This window comes from Diaphorina citri, unplaced genomic scaffold, assembly GCF_000475195.1.
Source record: "Diaphorina citri unplaced genomic scaffold, Diaci psyllid genome assembly version 1.1 scaffold583, whole genome shotgun sequence".
Classification (NCBI taxonomy): Eukaryota; Metazoa; Arthropoda; class Insecta; order Hemiptera; family Psyllidae; genus Diaphorina; species Diaphorina citri.
In genome coordinates, this window is record NW_007378017.1 from 94283 (window position 1) to 114988 (window position 20706).

Genomic DNA, 20706 nt, shown 5'->3' on the forward strand with positions numbered 1-20706 from the left:
CAGTCCCAGACCCTTGACAAATGGAGTGTGCCTGAAGGCATTTGATGTGTTCCAATCCACTTTTCACTTCGGCACCAATCCAGTTAAAAACCTTACCTAATCTACGGTGCCTAACTTATGTTTGTCAGCTCTCATAAGACACCCTTATTTTTTTAAAGTGACCCTTACATTAAATTGAAATGGGGGACTTTTATAGCGAAATTCCCGAGTGCGGAGACCAGTATGTGGGACTATTGCAACCCCATCAAATAACGGGACCCTTTACTGATGTGGTTCGGTACACGTGATGGAAGTTTGGTACACTCAATTGTGGCCCGCGATAAGAAAAGGTTGAGTATGGCTGTTCTAGATCACAATAGCCACGTCTCATATGATTGCCCCTCGGACTGTATGGTATATGGTTAATGCAGATGAATATGGAGAATATGGATGGATATGGACACCTTTTTCTAATGTAATTTTTTATTCTTTTATTGTAAACTGGCATGAAATCGGCCAGCGTGATTATATCAGCGTAATTTTTTAACCCTCTCTCCATGTATCAGCATCAGCTTTAGGAGATTGATGATGATGGTTGATGGCAAACTACAAACTAGAGAATCTCCTTTTTATGACACATGCACCTGGATGCAAATCTCTAGCCATCATGCTTGCTCCTTCAAGTTCATTGTGATCGGTTTATTTAGGCATTGATGGAACCCTCTATTTGATCAGTGATCTGAACTAAAACATAAAAGCCATTTAAGAAGACTTTTTGTCCACAGTACATGTCCAAACCACAAAACTTGCACTTAGTGCATTCAAGGGCTATTCAATCAAAGCGTGATCTCGAGTGAGAACTTTAATGAATCAAATAATTTGTATAATAATACCAAACACAGACTAGTTGTGCTCGTACTCAATGCCCAACATACATAGAAGATAGTTATGTACATGCATAGACATAGATAAAACATAATTATACATAGACATAGCTATAACGTGAGTAATAGTCAACATAAGTGTCAGATACTGATGGACAGCATAGGATACCTAATCACTGTTGAAGTGAGTCACATACCTATACGTAAATTTCTTTGGTGTCTACCTAGAAGTTTAATGTCAAACTATAACTGCTAAGGTTCCTGGGGTTTTACCCTCCATTTAGTGACAAGCTACAAGCAACCCGTCTCTTCAAATTAGGAACCCAGGCTGAATGGAACCTGCAAAAGCCAGCAGTACTAATAGTCGCGCGACTACGCTTCAAGCTTCAAATCTGCGACGAGCCTTAAACTTCACGAGAAGCATGAATTGTGAAAACCACCTGCTCGTAACATTATTAACCTAGCGATCTACTTGAAACCTATACCGCCCTGGTGCTCTAGTCAAAACCTCTATACCAAATACCAATTACCGAGAGAGTTCTACAAGCTATACCAAATACCAAGAGAGTTCTACAAGTCGTGATCAACCAGATGGGGAGCCAACCATGATAACAAAATGCTCAATATTATGTGGCGAGGTTCAGGAGCACCTTAACAAACCGAACTTTATGGGTATTGATTCTCCAGTGTACCACATTAGTGAATGAGAAGCTTGGAACTTATGTGTGGTACCTTTCGATACTTCAGTAGAAGAATATCGTAGCAAAGTCTAGCCTAGTTGGCTGTACACAAAAAGCACACTCTGAGGCTTAGGTGTATAGGAAAACAGCCCTACAAGTCGGAGCTTATACGAATCTTAGCCTAGTTGGATTGGAACGTAGGATACCAGCCTTTTCCTGGTAGTGCCTCAGGCGACTGGGTAAGATTAATATATGGAGACCCATATCTTGTGGCCGAATGGAGGGAAACCCCCCGTCTTCGGCTGTTGCCTACAAAGTACAAAGCTCTGACTTAAGGAGACTTAAAGGCCGCTTGGTAAGTCCACTAAATAATTATTGGAACTTATTTTAGTCTCCCAGAGAAGGTGGTCTATTTAGATAGCTAGGTACCTAGGTATTTTATTCAGATAGGTACCATTTTTTTTTTTTTTTTTCAGAGAGCTAGATAACTACTTTATTTAGTTGTGAATATTTTATCAAATAATTACTACATTGGTCCAGTATTTCAGAGAGCTAGATAACTACTTTATTTAGTTGTGAATATTTTATCAAATAATTACTACATTGGTCCAGTATTTATATGGAGTTGTATAAAGATACAGGTCTACATACTGTTATTATGTTGTACCGATCTTTATTATTTTTATCTTTAAGCCGACCCGGTTTTTTAAACTATTTTTCAAAGTATTGGACATTCATTCATTTGTTTGTTTTGTTGAAAGAATACTTTGGATTTCTAAGCTATAATCCAACAACTTTCTGTTAGGTTGTCTGTTTGTATACGATTTTGATGAGTGCACCCCGTATTTCAAGCACAGACCCGAAAAAACTTTCGACTTGGCCAGAAGTCGAACTCGGGACTCCGGCAGTGCAAGCCTATAGTATGATACCCACTCGACCATGGAGGTTGCTCCTAAGATCTGGGACCTTACTAGCAGTTGAAGATATTGCTCCCAACGCTCACATACAAAAAGGAAAGCTCATCTTCTATCCTTCGGACTGTTCAAATCTCATCCTCTGATAAGATTGACCCGCAGGTTATGTACTCAGCCTCCTAATCTAAACGTCGTGGGTTCGATATCGGCGGTTTAGTTTACGAGCGGTGTAATTATGCAGACAAGTGGTAAAGTGGTGTAATGGATGCATCGGGTGTACTAGCGGTGTAATATCAGCGTAATGATGGTCCTCTGGTTGAAGATATACTGGGGAGGTGTGTTTGTGTTGGACACGTGCACTTAGCCTATAACCCGGTGCCTCAAAACATCTGAGCTCAGAGGAAAAATTGTTGGAGGAAAAGAAACTTGAAAGGGGGGAAAAAATCAATTTGATTATAGACCCCAGCAAACTTTTTGAAGTGTCAAATAATAAAACTATGCTAAAATCTCCTACAATGTTTGCCATGAACACTTATAATAACATGGAACCCAAACCTGATATCTTTACACCTCAGACAAAACTTACCTGTAGGTAACAAATCAAAAGAAGTAGGTATGAGTGAATGATGTGAGTGTGCGTATGTACCTATGTGTGTGAGTATGAGAGTGTGACACCAGTAATTGCGTATCTGTGAGAACTGTCTTCTGATACGTGTAGGTGTGTAAATTAAAAAAAAATTGATTTGATTAATCAGCAACGTTGAATGTACCAGATTGTACCAGTTCCCCCAAATACTGAAAATAACTAACGTTGGAAGTGGTTAGTAGGTACCTAGGTATCCGGATAGATGACCAATGGGCAATAACGTGCTGGTCAATGTGAGGAAGCGGGTAACTTGTCACCAATTGTATAGGGTGAATCCTCCTTCACTAGAAACTTTAGAAGTTGTACAGTGACATCAAACCCGTACAAAGCTTATTCCCTACATTCTCAGACTTAGGTCTGTCAGACAGTCTGAAAGTGTGTGGCGAAAAAAGCTTCCGATCGAGGTCTCTCAGGCAGTCTGCAATGTGTTATGAGAAGCAATTAAACTTTCGAGTCACCCTATGGAGTCGTGCAAAAGCTGTGAATGAGATAACATTAGTCAGCGCGGTTTATCTGGACTAATCAACAACTTGGAGTACAGTGTGTAACATATAATCCGAGACAATTTATACCAACCTGAAAACACTTCATAATCTTGTCGACAAATCACCATGTGTTGTTTACAATATCTACGACGAATAAATACTCGTGAACATAAATCGAGTTATGAAAGGCCCCATTTTGTGCTTGATAAAAAAAGGGAAAAAAACTGACCATGGAAAATTTTGCTTGATTACCTATAGATTCTAAAGAATAAGGAAAGTATAAACCCCTAAACTGGTGTAGAACCCACCAAATACTTAGGAGTAGCTACCACGAGAAATGAGATTTGGTCAATCATTTTCTATCGATCATATTGTCTCTAAAAATATAGTAAAACTAAAAAAGGAAATTAAAAAATTAATAATACCTAATACGAATATACTACCTCGAAAAGGAAGCCTTTAGATTTAGAGAGATTATCCAAAAGGAATGTCTCCTTTTTCCTTGCACAGTAGTAACCCACTATAGTGAGTATGCCTGAGTAATAATAATAACAACTAATAATAAGTTACCTATTTGTTATGTACTATATAGATACCTATAGCAAGTAATAAGGTAGGTTGTTAATTGTACACAGATTGGCTGTTAATAATATTAAAATAAGAAGAGAATAAGTCTTCACTTGACTAAATAAACGAATTTATTGACGGAAAACAGTCAACATGTTTCAACATCTCATGATGCCATCCTCAGGACTAAATTGAAAAATTGCAATGAAATAAAAATATAAACAAACCAATATAACACATGACATTACATACCTCATATGATTAGGGTGGGTACATACGGTTCTAGATTAATTATTTTAGTATTAATTAGTACTTGACATGGTATCCCATTTTCAAAGTTTATGTTAATAATATTGTCAGATAGGTGAGCAAAAAAGGAATGTAGAGGTAGGTTGTTGAAATTGATACAAAATGGCTAAACGTCAGGTAAGTAATAATAAAGTAATTAATAGATAAGCTAAAACATGTGAATCCAAGGATCACTTAGATTGGATTATTATTAGCTCTGTCTTAAGCCAAGAGGTTTAATTGAAATTGAATCCCCTACGGGGCAGAACTAGTTTAATATTTAGCCGGATAAAGATCATCCGGATTAATGATGGTGTACTAGGAGGTGTTAAACAAGATCGGATTCCATTATCTGATGAATCGGCCGAGGTGATTTAGGCTGCGGTTATACTGGATCGGGATTCTAGTCTTACGACATCGACATCGCGTCGTTTTTTTCCTCACGAGGCCCACTCAGCCTCGTGAGGAAAATGAGTAGCTATGACATATAAATGCGCATAGCGACCGGTGCCAGCATGGTAGGTAAACATTTTATTATTTAAAAAAAAACCTACTGAACTGTCTCACAGGGTTGATCCCAACCGTATTCGAAACACAGACCCGAAAAAACTTTGACTTTGTCAGGAATTGAACTCGGGACATCTGGTGTAATAGGCTAGTGTAAAATTGTTTTGACTTTCAGATTGTTATTTCAGGTGACACGGCTGACTATCAATACGTAACAGCTGACAAGCATGATCCCGACTGCTCATCCTATGAGAGGAACATCCGAGGTACTATCCCAGTCATGGGGAGGGGGAAGAAGAAGGAGACCCTCAAATCAGAGAGTTTCTACGACATTGTCACTCAGAGTGAGGTAAACATACTCGAATCTCATTGAATGAACGAGTAACGAGTAGAGATGTTGAGTGAGTGAGTTATGAAAGAGAACTACTCTCTTCAGTGAACTATTCAGTCAATGAGTTAGATCCTAACTCCCTATTCTAGTGTCTTTCTTTAGGGAGTTAGAGAGTTAGTAGGCGTCCACAACCCCGAACCTCGCCCATAGCCTAGAAGGGTCAATGATCTATGGATTCTATGGTCGTCGTTGTGTCCGCGCACCGGACAGGATAGGAGAAAGCCAGCCGTTCCGAGAACGAACCTTGTCTGTTTATAGAAAAAATCGGTCCCAGGTGGAAATCGAACCAGCGACCTAACGCTTACAAGGCAGGTGCACTACCTCTGAGCTAACTAGGCTGGCTAGTTGTGCCTTCTGCTTCAGCCATAGGTACTAATCCTAGAATCCTACTAACACTATAGTGAGTAGGTACTTACCTATAAACAGTATATGTACCTATAAACTCAACAACCAACTGCCCAGGCTATAATGTCCCGGCGTTGTTGGCTATTACCAATTTTGATTTATAGGACTTTGAATGCTTCCAATCAATAAAACATTCCATCAACATTGCTTCCCGTACTGGTCTCTTGGTCCAAAGCGCCGACAACTGGATACCTAGTTAAGATAGATACGGGGTCTGACGAAATCCATGTCAGTTATTATAAGAACGGAAGTTCTGGAGACTTAGGAGGGAAAATACTGTAAGGAGAAATCTTAAAACAGAATAGTTTGGAAGATAGCGTTAGTTTGGAAGATAGCGTACTTGCCTTGTAAGTTGTAGGTCGCGGGTTCAATTCTCGAAGGCGAAAAGAGAAGGAAGACAGGATAGAAGAAAGTCAACGGTTCTAAAAACGAACCTTATCTACCTATCTGTATAAGACCTTGGACTGGAATCGAACCCGCTTAATTTAGAACAGTTTATTAGTCCTTTTTCAAGACAGTTTAATTAATTGGATATTCAATTATTCATACATCGATTTTCCATTCTTTTCGACGTATTTTCTCTGGTGAAAACTTTATTAGAGAAAATTTTCTCTACTTTGAAAGAATAGTGGGGGCAATTAAAAGATTAATTTGGGTACCTTGTTTTTTTATTATTATTAATAATATTCATTAGAGTGTGCCAAAGGTACCTTAATTGTTTTTCTATTACGAGATCTTGAAGGTCTTGTGTTATTGTGTCCTTGCAAAATTCAATTTTCAGTCGGTGAGCCATCCAGTCACACACCACACTCACCGATACTTAACATTAGTGTCCCCGTGTTTCAGGTAGACCTCTACCAGAAGATAAGAAAGTAAACCGAGTCCTATTTGAAGGAGGACCAATCCGAATAGGGAACGAGACCAAGATATTACCTACGCTGAAAATTGGGAACAGGGATATGATGGTAAACCGGTTTGGAAATATTCCCATTATATTCTTCAGCTTCAAAAATGTTACCGGTAAGTGATAAAGTGATACGTCCATATTACCTCAACTACGGTGAAGACATTATGAATATGAACTATGGTCATCATCAGGATCTAAAGGCAAGGCCTTGTCGGTGTAACCAATCATGTCTGTCTGTTGCTGCTCTCTTCACTAAAGTTTGTGTTAAGTTACCACAAACTAAAGTTTAACTTTGGCTTTCATACATACGACGGTTAAAAGTCTTGAAACTTAAAATCGCCTGAAGAAGAAGAAAAATCTCTGCTGTAGTTGCCCAATTTAGTGGTTGTAGTTGCAGTGGATTTCACAGACTTTTCCATTTCCTTCATACCTATTTCCAGGAAAATCGTTCCAAGAAGTATTCGAGAATCTGAAACGGGAACTAGTCTCTCTGTTCCGAAGCCACACCCATCTGTTCCCCGTAATAAAGAGTGCACGCTTCAAGCGGCCAGATAAGGAACTCTATTTGAAGTTCTTCAAGAATAAGACAGATCAGATTAGTGTGTTGGATGTGAAGAAATGCTTCCTGACCCTGACACGAGCCACCAAACATTTCTACAAGTAAGTTGGAGGACGTTTAAAATGGGGTTATCCCGTAAAAAAAAGGACGGACTCCAATGGCTCCCATTTTGTACCAATTGCTCCCATTCTAAAATTTAGTGGCGTAAGGGTATACTCTAATGGAGGAGTTGCAATTGGGAAAATATTTTATTTATTTATTTATTTATTTTAGATATAATAGGCCTTTTGGCAAGGTCAATTTACAGAGTTTTTATAATATAAGACATAAGTATACTTAAGATTTAAATATTTACCTAATACTAAATAATTACCTACCTACCTAAAAAATCTAGATATACCTATACTATTTTGTTACAGAGATAGAATAATACAAGGGATGTCAAAGTGTATACAATGTCAAAGTGTATACAATGTCATACATATTATTGTATACATATTATTAATAAAAGGTCAAAAACTCCGAGAAAGTAACTTTAAAAGGTCGAAAATTCAATTTTTAATTGCCGTTCTATTGAAAAAGTTCAAAGAGTTGTGACGTCAGTTTACAAGAAACAAAACCGACATAGAAATTTTCGAATTACGAAATCGGTTTTTTATCGATTTAGAAAACATCCTCATTCCTCAACGGGTTATATTCTAAAGAATTGCCTCGAAAAAAAAAAACGGTGTTAAACCTTTCTGTATGAAATACGATTCCTCTTTTCTCTAAACATGGCAATAAAAAAATTGACATTTTTTTTTCTCCTTTTGAGGCCATTAATTTTTATGTCCGGAATTTATTGGTCCAAGTTTCGCAAAATGGGTATTAATTGTTCGAGTAATTCTGTCTTTAATTACTTTTCACCATGTATTGACAAACGCTTTGAGTCTCTTTCATAAAGTATAGATACAAATCTTGAGAATTACAAAGAAAGTTGTGTGAAAGACGCAGGTTTATCAACATTAGCAGTAAAGCATTGATAAGTGTTTTATTTGTTTTATTTCTTCTTTTCTTGTTGGATATTTGGTTTTTTAAATGACTCTTTGATAGTTTGTTCCTCAAATTTAGAAGTAGGTAACAAGTGTATAGGTATGAACATTATGAACAAAGTATGTTAGAAAAGCAATTATAAATCTGTGTTTGTTACTTTGTTTGTTGTTTTTTGTTACTTTTTTCAATGTTTTGATGGGTAGTTGGATAATTTGGTTTTCAAGTATTTTACTGATTTTCTGATGGCTCTCTCCTCAAATTTAGAAGTAGCAAGTCCATTAAGGTCGTTCATTAGAAGAATGCACCATTTTTTGATAGTTGCTACCGTTTTAATTTGGTTCAATTATTTTTATGTTGACATTGTTGACGTATTCACTGTGTGAGGTTGCTTGGCTTCCATGTTTGCCAAATGGGTTGGTTCCGTTTAAAGTTGCTATAACTATCGGCCAAATCGGTTGGAATGTTGAACTCATCGGTAGGTATTTTGATACCTAGGTACTTGTTTATTTTGCTACCTGCGTCTTCGTTTTGGTATTTCTATTAGAGGTGACAAGGCTCTCAGGACCTCCAATAGGAATCTGGACAGGTCTGTGTCGTAGCATGCCCATCCCGTAGTATGTCCCTCATCAGATGAGCGAGAATTGCAACAACACTTCCTATTTTCTAGTGTGCTGGAAGCTCAATCGAGTGACCGGTTTCCAGAACTCTAATATGGAACTCTTTATCAGGAAGCTCGACACTTTAATAAAGCACTTCAACAACCTTAATCAGCCGAAGTAACCCAATAATGGAGTTTTTCCAATCCAAGTCTCCAAGAACTTGTGGCAGCCATCAGCCATTTTTTCTCAGTTTACGTAGGTACCTACTCCTTGGGTTCTAGGTTCACACAAGAGCACTAGCATAACCCAGTAACCTATTGAATATTGTTAAAGATAAAGAAAAAATATAAATAATTAAGATTAACACCTTAAAATAGGTAGGAAGTTCTGTTGTGTTTAAAAATTCAAATTAGTGATGGGCCGAGTGAATGATTTTACTCGAGTGGACTCGAGTTTGACTTCACTCGAGTGCACTCGATTATTATTTTGTTCCCACGTAAATATGCGCAGAAACGCTTGCGCACAAACAAACGAAGCAGAAGTCATGAATTATGACGTCATCGCCTACGGGAGCGTATGTCGTGACGTCAAACTTCACGATTTACGGGTATTTTTTAAATCGATTTATCTCGGTATCTAGAAGTCGTAGAAGAAAAAGAAAAATTCCGTTGGTCCTCATTTTTCCTGCTCTGCTTTGAAACATCACCCAAGTAAGCGCAACTGATCTATTGCTCCCATAGTTGGATGAGGAACCTTTCCAAGGGCCTCAGTTGCCAACCTAGATCAGCTTGGGAAGTAGGGTGCCTGCCTTCGATTTCTGCACGGGACTAACTTTATCCTAAACTGATAAGGCTTGTTCTAGGAACGTCTCTGGTGTTCTAGAAAAGGCTTAGGTGTAGGGGCAAACAGCCCTAAAGGATGGGTTAAGCTTATACGAATCTAGCCTAGTTGGTTTAGATGCTTGGAAGGTAAGATACCAGCCTTTTAAGCTCTAGGTAGCGAGTTGGATTCAATTTCGGCGTTTCTATAGTTTATGTTTCAAGTGAGGTTCGTTCTCGGAACGGCTGACTTTCTCCTAACATGTTGTCGTCCTTCGATTTCGGGACGATAAAAATAAGATCCTGAAGGGATCTTGTTCCTTTACTGTGGACTGGTCTCTCAGCATGAACCCTTTTCAAAGTTTCTCAATTCTCTCTCCCACAGGAGACGTCCCATAGTAATATTTGACGACTACGATATGCCCATGAGATCTTCCTATGAGCATATATTTGGTCTGAAGGATGACGTGTGGTCCATATTCGATATGGTGGACTCAATTTGGGAACCGCTGATCAATGAGTATAAGGACTGTAGGAAGGTGATTACTGCGGGTAAGTATCGGCCCATCCAAGGTACGTGCCAGGTCCAACGTTGCTTAACCTAATGAGACAGAGTGTCTTTCACCACGTTTGGGTGAAACCGATGGTAAGTGTGAAAAAGGGTTTAACATCACTTTCAACCTGGTATTCAATGTGTTTTAAAATCATTTTTTTTTTTTTTTTTTTTTTTTTTTTTTTTAAACAGAGGTTTTTGGCGTTGGACGAGGAACCTTAGTCCAGTAAACAACAATCGAAAAACCATGAAACTCCATTTCGTGTTAATATAGGCCGGGCGGCTACCCCTTAACAATGACGTATTGGTACATCAATACAACAATGCCTTTATCTCGCCTTTACATCAATGCAACTCTTGAACAATCCTAGAGCTCTCGTGTTGATGTCAGTGGTGTTTGTCATCTATTGTTAGACATGTCATGTGTTCGCTGGTAGTCAGCTCAGTTTGAGTCCATTTGCTAAACGGAATCCATCACCTGACGGAAATTTCACCGCGGAAATGGTAATTCTTAACATAATTAACTATAATTGTAACATAAGTCTGTGAGTTGTAATAGTAAAACAGTTGTTTTCAAGTGAAATTTTGGGGAGTTCGCACTCCTTTATCAATGATTCTGCGAATTATAAAAGCTTTTGTTTACACTTCCTTTGTTGACATTGTTTACATTAATTTTTGTGACCGACAACACTGTATGCACCCGTGAGGAGACCATCAGCCTCAAGATCACTTGGCAACATAGCATTATACAATAATTTTTGAGAACGACAGAACTGTATGTACTTGTGAGCTGTGAGAAGATACTCGTCATCTGAGAAGACACATCACTTGGCAACTCAGCATCATGTTTCCATCCATGTTTGTGTACGTTTCGAGCGTGTTGCCTTTCGCCTCAGCGAAATATCAACTCGGTATAGTTCCACCTTCGCCTATCTTCGACCTCTGTGGCCCGATCAGCTTCGTTTTCGTTTCGGGTGTGATCGGCCTCGTTCGTATTTTCAGTCTCAGAGGCCCGATCAGCTTCGTTTTTCTTTCGGGTGTGATCGGTTTAGTTCGTGGAGATGACGAGATAAGTTGCTGGGAATTCACGTATCGGCCGCGAGCGGGTGACTCCGGCCGGGATGTGGTTGATGTGGTGGAGGATTACTTGGGATATCCTGTGACACCGCCCGGCAAGAAGTGGCACGACTTTGTGTATACGTCAGGTGAGATTGAAATAAAAGAAGATTTAGGAAGTCGAGAGGCAGGCATACGATTGATTTGAAATAGTAGAGAGTAAACCTATGCAAGGGGAAAGGTTAAATGTGACTAGTAGGCAAGGTAAATTTCTGAAATATTAAATTTTATTCTAATTATTGATTTAAAATCTAATTCACAACCTTTTGCTCAAAAGCTGAAAGTCTCTTCACAACTTTTGTGGGTACCACATTATTTAAGAAGACCTCCTTTACTACCTACATAATTCTTAATTCTGTCACTCTATATTTTTTTCCATTTACTCTGGTAATTCCGACCACTATACCTACCACTGATCGCTGGTTTTTTTTTTTTTTTTTTTTTTTTTTTTTAACACTAATTCAAATCCAAATGCAACCTCAGTACATCCTGGTTCAATTGTGTAAAGATGGAGTACGAGTACATCAGATAAGCCGAATTTCTAATAAGCACCTTTCTAAGCCAAATTTCAAAATCCTTTCTAACCAAATCCAACATCCTTCTGGTTTTTACTAAACCGATCTGATTGACTGATTAGTCCAACATAAATAATTGGCTAAAACCAAATTTCACATCGGAACACAGGTGAATAATTGGTTGCAATCAAACTTTGAACATCTTTAATTTCTTCTTTCTTCTTCGTTTTCTTCTTCTACTTCTTTTCTTCCTCTTTTTTTTCTTCTTCGTCTTTTTCTTACTCTTTCTTCTTCTTCTTCTCCTTCTACTTTTTTATCTTCTTCGTCGTCTTCTTCCTTTTTTCTTCTTCTCCCTTCTCTTCTTTATTTTCTTCCTCTTGATTTTTTTCTATTTCTTCTTACTTGTTTTTTTTTCTTTTCTTAATCTTCTTCCTCTCTTTCTTCTTCTGCCTCCCTTCTTCTTTTCTTCGTTTTCTTTTTTTTTTCTATTTCTTAGTTTTTTCTTCTTCCTCTTCGAAATGAAAGTGTTGGAATTTGATTTGCAGGTTTTGTGTTAACTGCTAACTGGATCTGGTACTTCTGGTATTACCTCCAATAATCGTGATGTGTGCATCTAATCTTCAATCTCTACGGGTTACTCCTTACACCTACATACCTATTTTATTCTTACACATATCAGTATCAGTAATACCATTATCAATGAGCTCTCCTTTTTATCACGCTATCTCTCCAGGTGCTAAATGTGCTGGAATTTGGTTTGAAAATACAGTCTTACATAGGGAGATAATCATTTGCTTCTCTGTTCATACGTAGGTAGTAGGTACCTAATTATACCTACATTCATAGGTACTACTTAAAAATCAGAACAATGCAATGATTTGGAGATTTGGAGCAAATCATTCAATATTTTCAATAAGGATAAAGATCTTGATGGGTAATTTGAGTTTACATGCTCAAGATCAACAGATAGTTTTTTGGACTTCGGTGAACTTTCTTAATTTTTTTGAACTTTTTTTATTTGAACAAATTCACAGCTAAAGCTGTAGTTTTATTTTACAAGAATATTAAAACAAGTAATAGACAAACAAAATTACAAAAAATATACAAATGAACCTGATGACCAAAATATTTACCAAGAATGTCAACAAACACCAAACACATCCACCAATACCTATTAATAATATTTAATACATCCACTAATATTATTGTTGAGTTTTTGACATCTCCACTAATTCCACAATATTTCCAGATAGTTCTGGACAGGACACTGCTAATGACCAAAATATTCACCAAGAATTTCAACAAGCACATCCACTTGCATAGACCTCCTGGATGGGGCAAGACAGTGGCTCTGGATATGATACGTCGCTTCATTGGCATCGAGGTGGATGAGAATGGTAGGTGGAGGTGGAGCAGTCCGGAGGTCCCGGGTTCGATTCCCGGAAGATTCGGTTTTTTTTTTTTTTTTTTTTTTTAGGGCAGATTGTCATCCATCTGGATATCAAACATGAGCCACGTTGCTTAACTTCAGTGCAGATCACTTCTGGAATTTTTATTTGGGAGACCGTTACCTACAATAATCATTTAGTCGCACTACCTACCAAATATTTGCATACGTGTTCTTTGATAGAGATGTTTTTATGGAATTTTCTTTTTCCAACTTCAAAACTATTTTCCGTTCTTAAATGTCTCAAACTTTTCTTCTCTCAGGTATTATCCCATTCGTCCGTCACCGCTACCGGGTCTACTCATACCTCGACTACAAACTCATGTTATACAACCTGGATCTGCATATCGGCATACGGGACCCTAGTACCACGCAACCCCCATCCCGGGAGTGGACTATCACTAAGACACCCTTCTTTTTTTATCCCACTTTGGGGATTGATTTGTGATTTCGTCGCTTGGGAAGCAAAACCACCTGGTAACTTGCGTACTATTTCAATTTTAACCTTCTAGTTGCGTACTAAAATGAAAAAAAGATGTCCGACTTGAGTACTGTTTTTTTTTTTTTTTTTTTTTTTTTTTTTTTTTTTTTTTTTTTTTTTTTCAAAAGGGTTGGGGATTTTTTTTTTTTTTTTTTTTTCATTACAAGGGACAAAAATATTCCCCTGTTTTCATAATAAATTTGAAGTCCTTTTTATATATTATGTTTCCTAACCCTATACTAAACCCAATAACACACAAAAAGTTGATTATTTGTGAAAGATCTTGTTGTATACTACCTAACCGTATCATTCCCAGAAAGTTGATCATTTGTGAAGTTCTTTTCGCGTGCTACCTAACGCGTGCTACCTAACTATCATTCCCAGAAAGTTGATCATATGCGAAAGTTCTTTTCGCGTTTTAGAATTCTTTCGTGGGATATAATAAGGGATTTTTTTTCTGTGGGACCAAATTTTGAGAGGTATTTTTCCCCAGTCTGGTTTTTCCAGTATACGCAAGTAGTACATCTTTAGTACGCAAGTAGTACTATCTACCTGTAAATTTAGTACGCAAGTAGGTAGTACTGCAGTACGCAAGTAGTAAACACCGAACCACCTATCAATCAATATCACTATTGGTATACCACTTTGGGGATTTGGTTTGTGATATCGTCGCTTGTGAAATAAAACCACCTATCAATTACTATTGACCTGTGATACCCATATCATCATCCGAGAAATAAAACCACCTATCATTTTATTCTTAGTAAAATTCTTTTATTTATGTTTGCTGTTTTTGTTCTGTAGGTCAGTAGGTATGTAGGTATGTTTTCATTTTTACTCTGAAATAAGTGAATAATGTTAAACCTAATAGGTAAGTTCCTTTTTTTAAGAGGTTTGATAGAGGGAACTGTATAAGTGCTGTAGTCTTATCGTTCCCAAGAGAGAAGGGAGACAGGATAGGAGAAAGCCAGCCGTTCCGAGAACGAACCTTATCTGTTTAGGATAAAATCCACCCGGGAGGGAATCGAACCCACGATCTAAAGCTTACAAAGGCAGACGAGCTACCAACAGTACCAACTATCAACCAAGCTAGCTAGGATGATAATGGTGGCTATGTCAGAGGTAGAGTAGTATACCTAGAGTTCATGGACCATATTCAAGTGCAGTTTATGTTAGAGTACCAGTTCATATTAGAGGTTCAAGAGTACCTAAAGTTTATGTTAAATTGCATTAGAGAAAGAGTCAGAAGGGAAATGACAAGAAATTGCCTGCGGCGCGCTGCGAGTCACTTGCAGACTAATTAGGCGATTGAATTAAATTATCAACCAAACCTACCAGTAACCAGTTACCTCTAGGTGTTGGAACTTTAGGAGTGCCTGTAATAAACAACCTGGCGCCTAATGAAATTTGAGGGATCAGCAAAAAAAAAAGTTGAATAAAACAGCAACTTCGCGAAGTTGAAAATTGATTAATAATATTAAAAAAATATGAAAAAATCTTAAATCATAAAAAAATCACTAATCCACGACAAGTCATCGCAGATTTAGAGGAAAAAAATCGCTCGAGTCCATTTTTTTTTTTTTTTTTTTTTTTTTTTTTCCTGAGTAGAACATTGCTCTCTATTAACTATTCATATTCACTGACAGAACGCTGGTCATGGCAGTGAATGTGTTAACCTATCTCTTTCAGACCCATTGAACATTTGAAATCAATTTTCAGTCAACTTTATTCGAGTTTGAATCGCGATAAGCTCACGCTAAATCTTGATCATTGAAAAAAGTGCATAAGATCATCGAAAAAAGTGTGTTAAGATCATTGAAAAAGTGGGCCGATGGGCTCTGATACTGATTTTTATATTAATATTAATGGTTTAAGTTATTTATGACTGAATTTTATAGTTTTAGGCCGAGTGTCAGGCGATACATGATTGTTAAATTTATGATGAAGTCAGGGGCGTCCATAGGGGGGTTCATCGAGGTCCATTTGCCCCGGGGCTCCTTAAAAAGGCCCAGAACCAGAACTAGCAGATTTATTATTATTATTATTTTTTTTTTCATTATTTTTATAGTCTTCATTATTTTACCTTTTCCAAAAAAAAAAGAGGAAATACGGGTGGGTTTAGTTACCTATACCTAGTATTTTTGTTTGTTAAAAGTATTTGTATTAGGGACAGGCCCCTTTTTGCAGTTAGGCCCTCGGGGTCCCGTTAAACTATGAACGGGCCTGAACTGAAGATATTTCATATCTTTTGGACAATCTACGCCTAATAGCCCAATTGTCTAGCTTCCTATCTTACGGTGGATCTTAAGAATTCTAACAGATCTACGTGTAAAAACTGCCTATGGGTGTAAGTATTAAAGTTGTGCCTCTTATATTGAAATAGCCGATGGCTGTTGAGAAAACAGGACTTCCTTTTTGAAGTTACCTGTGGGTCATGAGGAGTTCTAGTGAGTTTTGAGTGTTTTGACAGAGCAATATTTCAAGTTCCTATATTAATCTGCGAACATGAAGACATAAGTGACTTTTGGGAGGTCTGAATAGAGGAAACTAGTTTCAGATGAGGGAATAGGCAAAGAATTTCTAAATTTTATTGATAAATCAAGATAAAAATAGGTACATTACATATAAGGTTGAATATCGGACTGAGCCCCTTATCTATTCGTGTAGAAATGTAGAACACAATCAGAATTATTTAGAACTCAATGCGCTGCAGAACCCATTCACAGAAAAAGAGCACCTACGGACCCACGAAAAGGCCCAACTAAGTCCAAAATTTCTTACAGTCCAAACATTCTGTAATTTGTGACCCAAGGGGTATCATGAAGTCGGACAGGACAAACAAACATTATACCAACAAAACTGTTAATATAATGGAACAACTTGTTTGAAGTTGACAGTCAAATTATTATTAATTAGATTCATATTAGACACCCAAATTAGAACGCGGTAATAGACACTCTTCCATCTTTAGTCTATGCTACTGAACAGCTGATTCAAGATCACAATGCACGCCCAACACCTACGCAAACAACAACAAACCAACCTCAGTCATCTTGAAAAAGCCTACGAGTGAGGCGAAACTCGAGTCGGTGTAAATAATAATCCCCAACCAAGAACCCTAGTCAAATAGAAAATAAGGTAAGCCATTGACAGTCAAAATAAAGCACTACTTTTCTTATACTTAAAACAAAGTACCTAAACTAAAAGATTTTCTTCTTCAAACAAAATAACTAAAGTTAGTTCGTTTAATTATTTCAAACGAAATTGGTAATTGAACAAAATCTAAAAGATTTTCTTGTGCTAAAAGATTAAAACTGACATCACTTCATTCAAGAATCAAACTAAAATGTTAACTGCCTGCCTGCCTACCTACCTATTGCAGTGGATCACTGAATTTCTCAAGTTTTGTAAGTAGGGTCAAGCAATTCGAAGTTTTCAAAATCAGCATAAATTTAGGTAAGTACCTACCTAGGTATTTCAATTGGTCAACGATAGAACTCAATTACCTGTAACCTTGGATTTCGGATACTGAGGTATCTTGTGGATAGAAGTACCTAATGTAAATATACTTATTTACCTATGTAGGTAGGTATTCTATGTTTTAGTAGGTCCTGCTTAACCCAAGTACCCAAACCGATTCCCAAGCCTATTTCATCAGGTTTGATGTCCATTAGAGTTTAGGAGGCATTAGGAAATCCAAATACTGTGGTAATACTGATTTGAAGTTTCGATAAAAACGTCATTATAGTTCAGTAAGTATTGGTATTTACTCAGTACCTACTTGGATTTTGCCTACTTGATTTTTTTTGTTTTTTGTTTTTTTTTTTTTTTTTTTGTGGGGACTCGAACAACGTAGGTCTTAACGTCCCGGAATCGAAGTAAGGAAAACAGGAGAAAGACAGCTGTGTCGAGAAAGAATGAGGGAATCGAACCCGCAATCGAGAGCAGTTCTTCTCACTACAAGTTACCTACTGAAAGAAAACATTACTACCACCAGGAGTCGTTTTGGAGCTTCGTGGCATGTCTGTTCCACAGGTGCTCGGGTGGGGTTTGACCCACATCCTAAAACACAATATTTCCTCCATCCCAGTTCTACTCTCAGTTTCGGCCATCATCAAGAAATAAGCTAGAAAAAAAACTAGTGAAAACTATAATACCACTCCTTGGCCTAATCCTATGGCCAATCTTCAGCTCTAGATCTGAAATCTAATGAGAAATCTGTGTTGATCTCATCTGTGGAACATTATGGGAATTTTTCGCAGAGCGTGGGAGCTTACCAAGTTAAATAGTTCAGAGCACAGGCTCGACATTCAGGATTTTATTTGTATGATTTTGGAACATTTTTTTATAGGTTTAATGTAGTGAAGTCACAGTATAAATGACTTCCAAAGGTCTTTATTTTGCGACAAGTTACCCGCCTACTTGTACACAAAAAGTCCACTTTGAGTAGGGACAAACAACCCTAAAGGATGGTTCAAGCTTAAAGGAATTTACCCGCTTTTTTTTTTTTTTTTTTTTTTTTTTTTTTTTTTCCACCCCAAAAATAAACCCCCCAAACCAATTTAAATTTCCTAGAATGATATACCACTCTTTTGCTCAATCTCTCCTACAGTATTGCATATGTGCATGGGGTGGTGCATATGACAATACTTTGAACCCACTAAGACGGACACAGAACATACTACTTAGGATTATTTTAAAGAAAGACAGACTGTTTCATACCAACACACTATACGAACTCTTTGACGTTTTCCCACTAACTGACCTATACTTTTACAAACTGACATTATACTCTATAAAACGAGAACATCTATGGCCTGTGAATGACAACCCTTACCAGACTAGACGAACTGGACAAATACGAACAATACGGATACATAAATCTTTGACATGTAGACTTGGCTTTCTCCTATCCTGTCTTCGTTCTCTCTTCAATTTCGGGACGATAAGACCATGCAGTTACAGTTCCCTCTGTCAAACCTCTAAAAAAAAAACTTACTCAGACAGAGATGTACCGGGAAAAGCCAGCAGCAAAGGATTGCTCGGATGGTCCTACATCTAGATACCAACCACGCTCAGCGTTGTTTAACTTGAGTGATCCATTGGGATTTGGAAACTGTTGTCTTCCACGTGTGTAGTGTGGGTACTATCGTAAGTTTGGCAGTATTAAACAGAAAAGAACCATCCATAAGGCAATTCCACTTATGGTTCTTTTCTGCTGTCCAGTTGTAAGTCCACTGGTTGCCCTATGAACCATTAATCCTATCCTGACAGTAGTACAGTACCTCACTTTGCTTGTTTGTGATAAGATATAGCTATATTAAAACCAGATAATAATGATGATAGTATTAATGATAATGACCATTATAAAAACCAAGTGTTGAGTTCAATTAGGCAAATTACTTCATTATTCATACCTTACCTTATAGTAAACCAGTATAGTACTACCTGTAGACTTAATATAGAGGGAGTGCTGGAAAAGGTAAGAACAACACCTTAAACTAGATTTATTAGGTAGGTACCTACTAAGTTACCTACGTTTTAATTAGGTACTCATTTTCGTTATCCTAGGTATTTTTTCCTTTATTAAGGGTTACAATTACAAGAGGACAATTATTTATCTAAAAATCAGCAAACAAGAGGGGTGGATCCCATGATCACTAAAGAAAGGGGTCTCTCTCTCACTAAAGAAAGGGGTAAAAAAACATCGGTCCAATTTTTTTCTCTTAGAGACTTAGAGTAATGTGTTCAGAATCTGAAATAACTTCGTTATACTAACTGAAAAAAAGTAAAAAAAAAAGTTTGATAACAACAATAAGCTTGTTAATTTGAAGAAAGTTCGGACTGAAATAAATATAATAGCCTTGTACCTACATAAACTACCAACGTATAGCCTATAGGTACCTATGTTTTTATGTTAGGTACCTTATAACTACCTCTACTTATTATGATATAGGTACCTAGGTACGAGGCATACGTTAGTACCTATTTTAACAAGGCTAAAAGTTGAAATTTCAGTAAGAAATTTCATTGAGCAAAAAAACTGAAATTATTGTTCTTGGTCAATATTAAACTAAATTGATATCTTGTGAGTGTGTATGCTGGATGTAATGACCAAATAATGCAACACACACGAATAAACCACAGAGAATCAAATATTGGTAATGAATTTGAATTTCATAAGTTGCGCAGGCAGGTAGATGAACAAAATTGTGTTAGGTTTTCCAAGAAGTTTGATAAGGGGAACTGTAGGTAACAAGGGAGGTCTTATCGTTCCGAAATCGAAGAAAGAAGGAGGACATGATAGAAGAAAGCCATCCGTTCCGCGAACGAACATTATCTGTTTCGTTCGTGGAAAGGCTGGCTATTTCGAATCTATCTATGTAAGTAGTTAGTACGTGTGGTATGACTTATTGGTTCTCGGTCTATTTGTACAAAGAAGGCACTTACTTGATATACCTAACATCCCAGGTAACTTACTTGGTATAACTTATGGTGTGTAAATGAAGACATCAATCTCTAGTTCCCCGATACGTCCATGCCACATCTTAGCCAAGTTACCTGGTACTTAGAGCGGTCTAGGAATAACCTAATGTGATACTAATAGATCGATATGTTACTTTGCTACGTGGTGGGCGGACTCTGGTAATGTCTGCACATATTTTACCTCTCACCACAATCTAACCAAGTTGGATGGTAAGAAGAATAAAATAAATTAATATTTTGTACCATATTTGTAGAAATAAATAAAAATATCAGTTTTTTTCAAGAGGTTTGACAGAGGGAACTGTAACTGCTATGGTCTTATCGTCCCGAAAATTGAAGAGAGAAGGAAGACAGGATAGGAGAAAGACAATAGTGGTATACCCGTATGCCGAGAGTTTCCGAACGAAAACCCGAATATCAGCGACTCGCTCGCCTACTCGACTCTCG

At 37.4% G+C, this 20706-nt stretch overlaps 3 protein-coding genes across 4 annotated transcripts in view; 2 read left to right on the top strand and 1 right to left on the bottom strand.

Annotated features, from left to right (window-relative positions):
- The window catches only part of LOC113467907, a gene marked incomplete at its 3' end in the record, with an annotated part of 91519 nt that overhangs the window by 46331 nt on the left and 24482 nt on the right, over positions 1–20706 (bottom strand). The gene's annotated exons all lie outside the window — the stretch shown is intronic.
- Positions 6598–13847, top strand: LOC103510321. Its single transcript, XM_008474973.3, has 4 exons — positions 6598–6766; positions 7094–7313; positions 10047–10213; positions 13556–13847. The coding sequence occupies exons 1-4, from the start codon at positions 6706–6708 to the stop codon at positions 13738–13740; spliced, it is 633 nt and encodes a 210-aa protein (XP_008473195.1). The 5' UTR covers positions 6598–6705; the 3' UTR covers positions 13741–13847.
- On the top strand, positions 10609–11539 carry LOC113467909. 2 transcript variants are annotated; one of them, XM_026824397.1, is made up of 2 exons: positions 10609–11161; positions 11225–11539. In XM_026824397.1, the coding sequence occupies exons 1-2, from the start codon at positions 11059–11061 to the stop codon at positions 11476–11478; spliced, it is 357 nt and encodes a 118-aa protein (XP_026680198.1). In that variant the 5' UTR covers positions 10609–11058; the 3' UTR covers positions 11479–11539. The 2 variants fall into 2 exon arrangements, with proteins under 2 accessions (XP_026680198.1, XP_026680197.1); XM_026824396.1 differs by having other exon boundaries at positions 10631–10647; positions 10765–11539.